The sequence below is a fragment of the Sapajus apella genome, unplaced genomic scaffold (genome assembly GCF_009761245.1).
Source record: "Sapajus apella isolate SASKATOON/1434 unplaced genomic scaffold, GSC_monkey_1.0 scaffold20, whole genome shotgun sequence".
NCBI classification, from domain to species: domain Eukaryota; kingdom Metazoa; phylum Chordata; class Mammalia; order Primates; family Cebidae; genus Sapajus; species Sapajus apella.
Window position 1 is genome coordinate 29,344,741 of NW_022436960.1, and position 5,141 is coordinate 29,349,881.

At 48.7% G+C, this 5,141-nt stretch overlaps 1 protein-coding gene across 1 annotated transcript; it reads right to left on the reverse strand.

Annotated features, from left to right (window-relative positions):
* Positions 1 to 359: 359 nt before the first annotated feature.
* Positions 360 to 4,931, reverse strand: LOC116558038 (acyl-coenzyme A thioesterase 1-like). The gene is made up of 3 exons (XM_032287927.1): positions 4,465 to 4,931; positions 3,043 to 3,047; positions 360 to 714 (listed from the first exon to the last, which is right to left on the reverse strand). Exons 1-3 carry the CDS (start codon positions 4,914 to 4,916, stop codon positions 467 to 469), a joined length of 705 nt encoding a protein of 234 aa, XP_032143818.1. The 5' UTR covers positions 4,917 to 4,931; the 3' UTR covers positions 360 to 466.
* Positions 4,932 to 5,141: the final 210 nt, after the last annotated feature.

Consider the following 5,141-nt stretch of genomic DNA (forward strand, 5'->3'; position numbering starts at 1 on the left):
CTCCATCTCAAAAAAAAAAAAAAAAGAAAGAAAGAAAGAAAAAAAAGAAAGGAAGAAACTGTCTATAAGAAGAGCCAGGTGCAGTGGCTCACACCTGTAATCCCAGCACTTTCGGAGGCCGAGGCGGGCAGATCATGAGATCAGGAATTCAAAACTAGCCTGACCAACATGGTGAAACCCAGTCTCTACTAAAAATACAAAAAAATTAGCTGGGCATGGTGGCAGGCACCTGTAATCCCAGCTCCTCAGAAGGCTGAGGAAGGAGAATTGCTTGAACCCAGGGGCAGAGGCTGCAGTGAGCTGAGATCGCACCACTGCACTCCAGCCTGGTTGACAGAACAAGACTCCATCTCAAAAAATAAATAAATAAATGAGAAGAAGTGACTAGAAAAGGTAGTGTATGTTGATGTGTTGGGGTAGGGAATGGCTGTCATGAATGAGCCAACTTCTGTGAAAACCAGACCATTTAAGAAGAGACCTGATACATAGCCCATAAATCTGAGAGAAGAACCTCAGGATGACTGAGCAAGTAGTTCACAGCTTCTTCAAAGTACTCCAGATAGAGCATCTCGATGGTCTTGGAGAGGTCTTCATACTTGTAATAAGCCGGAGCCATCACAGCAAAACCTTTCCCAGCCAGCAGACTAGCCCGATACTCCAGCAGGCCACCTCCAGTTCCGAAAATGTCCACAATCCCAGGAAAGGGCCCAGGTTCTTGGGAAGAAACAAAACAAAATGCAAACCAAACTATTCCTGAAACAGTTGGATGGTTTCTTATCAAGTTAACCATATACTTACCATATATGTGACCCAGCAATCCCATTCCTAGGTATCTGCCCACAAGAAATGAAAACTTGTGTTCATGGAGAAACTTGTACGCAAGTGTTTATAGTGACTTTATTCATTATAGCTAAAGACTGGAAACAACCAAAATGTCCTTTGACTGGTAAACGAATCCATCTAATGGGGTACTACCAAGAAACGAGAAGAAAGACTGCTACATAGAAAAGACAAGTGACTCTCCAGGGCATTCAACGGAATGCACTCATTCAATGGAGACAGACTCAAAAGGTTACTCATTCTGAATGATTCACTCACAAATGAGTATTTTTTTACCATTTACATTGAAAGTTTGCATTTCATACAAAAAACAATAATAACGCAGGCTGGGCACGGTGGCTCATGTCTGTAATTCCAGCACTTTGGGAGGCTGAGACGGGATCATCTGAGGTCAGTTTGAGACCAGCCTGGTCAACATGGTGAAACCCCATCTCTACTAAAAATACAAAAATTAGCCAGGCGTGGTAGCATGTACCTATAGTCCCAGCTACTCAGGAGGTTGAGGCAGGAGAATCACTTGAACCTGGGAGGCAGAGGTTGCAGTGAGCTGAGATCATGCCACAGCACTCCAGCCTGAGTGAAAGAGTGAGATGCTGTCTCAGGGAAAAAAAAAAAAAAAAAAATGCAAATACCTTATAGGCAACACTTTAAGAAATAGTTAAGTGCCGATACCATCAAACCATCAAAGTCCCACAGACACTTGTACCGTTTCCTCCCTTTCCAGTATCCTGGACTTTCTGTGTATCATTCCCTTGGTTTTCTTTATAGTATTACCACTTAGATGGGTACTGCAAACAATATTTTAATCTGCCTATTTTTTGAATTGTATCTAAATGGAATGATACTGAATGTATTCTTCTAGGGGTTGATTATTTCATTGAAGAGTGGTTTGGAGATTCATCCATGTTGATTCTTTTTAAATTTTTTTCTTTTATTTTGCATATCTTGGTAGATGTTGATTCTTGTAGCTGTACTTCAATCACTTTGATGGCTGGAAATACCCCTCAGTATATTAATCTGTTCTATTGTTGATGGACATTTGGGCTGTTTCCAGTTGGTTTCTCTCTCTCTCTCTTTTTTTTTTTTTTTTTTAAATTAACTGCTCATCTGCAATGGCTTTGCTCTTATAAGGAATCTGCCTCCTGGTGCACATGTACAAGTAGAATAGCATATTCAACTTTCTTTCTTTCTTTCTCTCTCCCTCTCTCTTTCCCTTTTTCTTTCCTTCTTTCTCTCTCCCTCCCTTCCCTTCCTTTCCTTTCCTTTCCTTTTGAGACAGTTTTGCTCTTCTTGCCCATATACAAGTAGAATAACATATTTAGCTTGCTTTCTTGCTTGCTTGCTTTCCCTCTTTCTCTCCTTTCTTTCCCTTCCTTCCTTCCTTCTTTTTGAGACAGAGTTTCACTCTTGTTGCTCAGGCTGCAGTGTAATGGTGGAATCTCGGCTCACTGCAACCTCCACCTTCTGGGTTCAAGCGATTCTCCTGCCTCAGCCTCCTGAGTAGCTGGGATTACAGGCATGTGCCACCACGCCCAGCTAATTTTGTATTTTTAGTAGAGGCCAGTTTCACCACATTGGTCAGACTGGTCTTGAACTCCCAACCTCAGGTGATCTGCCCACCTCAGCCTCCCAAAGTGCTGGGATTACAGGCGTGAGTCACCGCACCCAGCCACATATTCAACTTTCTAAGTTAAGGCAAATTGTTTGCCAGAGTAGATGAATATGCTGACTCCTTCTAGCAGTGAGTTTCATTTCCTCCACATACTGGTCAGCAATTGATAATGTTGACTTCTAAATGTCTGCAACTTCTGAGGGTGTAAAATGTACTCTGTTTTATATTGCATTTCTTTGATTATTAATAAGGATACCATCATTTCATTTTTACATTGGCTGATTGCTTTCTCTTTTTTTTTTTTTTTTTTTTTTTTGGGGCAGAGTTTCGCTTTTTTTTCTCAGCCCAGAGTGCAATGGCGTGATCTTGGCTCACTGCAACCCCTGCCTCCCAGGCTCAAGCGATTCTCCTGTCAGCCTCCAGAGTAGCTGGGATTACAGGCATAAGCCACCACGCCCGGCTAACTTTGTGTTTTTAGTGGAGACGGGGTTTCTCCAAGTTGGTCAGGCTGGTCTTGAACTCCCCACCTCAGGTGATCCACCCACCTCAGCCTCCCAAAGTGCTGGGATTACAGGCATGAGCCATCAAACCTGGCCTGATTGCTCTTTATGTAACATAAAAGTATCCAGTAACTTCAAATTTCCATTTGACAACAAGAGACTTTCTTCCTATTGTAAATGCTAATTTACATAAACCTTAACAGACTGTGGGAGTTGCAAGAAAAGTTGCAAAACTGAGAAACTTTTAAAAGAACATTTGCAGGCCCCACACCCCTCAGATCCCGAGAGACCCCAGTGCCCCAGCAGCGACAGCAGCACAGCCCATGCATGTGCTGGAGGACAGGGACTGTTGCTGGCGGCTTCCAGAGGGCCTCCTGCGGGTCTTCAGCCTCCGCTTCTCAGGGAGCTGCGTGTGACACTGCAGCAGCACCGCAGCTTCCGGCCTGGGAGCAGTACCGCACCCTGCTGCCCGACTTGGCGGATAAAGTGGCCCATGGGTGTGAAGCTCTAAGCGTTTCCCGAGGCTTGGAGCCCAACCCCGGAGGGCCTTGTGAGAGATGAAGCACGTGCAAAACACCGAGGTCTTCATACTGCACCAGCCCCTGTGGAAGTATGACCACCGTGTGTGAGAAGCACCGCTGGCTAGAGCAGCACCTGGAGCCCCAGCTTGTGGATTGAATTATCCTCACAACGGACAAGACCGTGATCTTTGGGGACCTGTCCAGTGATGACAAGGACACCATTAGAGGCCACAATCAACACCTGGTCCTGCCCTACACAAGGAGGCGGCTGCTCTCCTGGAGTGACAACTGGAGGGAAATCATCGCCAGCGGGGAGCTACGTGGCGGCAGCGGGGAACGAACAGGCCCTGCAGTAGGCAGGCAGGCACCGTACCTCTGCGCTGTCACAGGCCCGGCCACCTGGCACCTCCATGGAAATAGAGCGAGAAAACCAGTCGGAATGCTTTTTATTTAAAAAAAATTGACTTTCTGGTCAATAAATAAGCAACATTAAGAAAATTGAAACTACCTGCAAATGGCTTTTTTTTTTTTTTTTTTTTTTTGAGATGGAGTTTCACTCTTGTTGCCCCGGCTGGAGTGCAAGGGCGCGATCTCGGCTCACAGCAACCAATGCCTCCCAGGTTCAAGCAATTCTCCTGCCTCAGCCTCCTGAGTAGGTCTCAAACTCCTGACCTCAGGTGATCCGCCCGCCTGAGTCTCCCAAAGTGCTAGAATTACGGGCGTGAACCACCGCGCCCGGCCTGTTTTTTGTTTGTTTTTTTATATTACGTGCCTCTTCCCTTTCTTTACAATGTCTTTTAAATGAGCACTAGGTTTGAAGGACCTCTCAGTTTTGGAGCAGCAGGGGCACTTCCCCAGCCAGCTTTCCATTCCACTCCTGTCTCCTTACACTAACCTCCGGAATGTTGGAAACTACATCCTTTCTCCGTGTGAAAAGCGCAGGGACACGGGATGGGCAGACGCGAACAATTAGCAGAGGTGGCTCGCCTGCGGCAGGAAGAGCCTGGCGCGCACTCGGCCGGCGCGCACCGGCTCGTGCCGCACGCCCGGCTGGAGAAAGTGGCGCTCGTGCCGCGCCTGGCACAGCAGCCGCCCAGGCTCGGGGTCGTGGCCGTCCAGCACCCCCAGCTCCACGGGGACGGGCGTCCGCACGTCGCGCTTCACCAGTTGCCCCAAGGCTTTCTCGGGCTTCAACGCCCAGAGCAGCCCCATGGGCTCGCACCCCACGAAGCTGCCGCCCAACGCTGGGGCGCGCTCCAGGTCCAGCTCCCCGCGGGCGTCGGCGCAGTAGCGCGCGTGGGCCCGGAAGAGCGCGCCATTCTCTTCGCGCAGGGACGCGCGCAGCGTGACCAGCTGCTCCGGGGCCAGGCCGCGCACGGCGATGCGCACCGGCTCGTCCCAGCTGCAGCGGCCGGTGGGCTCCAGGGACAGTGTCACCATCATCCGGGCAGGAACTCAAATGATCTGGTCAACCTGCCTCAGCTTTGGATACCCCAGCAACTGCGCCCAACTCTTCAGGCTCCACTGACAGCCGGGACGCTCGCAGGACAGCAAGAGACGAGGCCGCCATTTTGCGCCTTGAAGTCAAACCTGGGAACAACCGAACAGGGTGGGTAGAAAGAAGCTTGTTAGAGATCTCTAGGGGTGCCGTCGCAGGCCGTCACCAGG

What these genes read in the sequence shown, in the direction of transcription:
- LOC116558038 (XM_032287927.1), bottom strand. Translation starts at nt 4,916, where the DNA reads ATGATGGTGACACTGTCCCTGGAGCCCACCGGCCGCTGCAGCTGGGAC.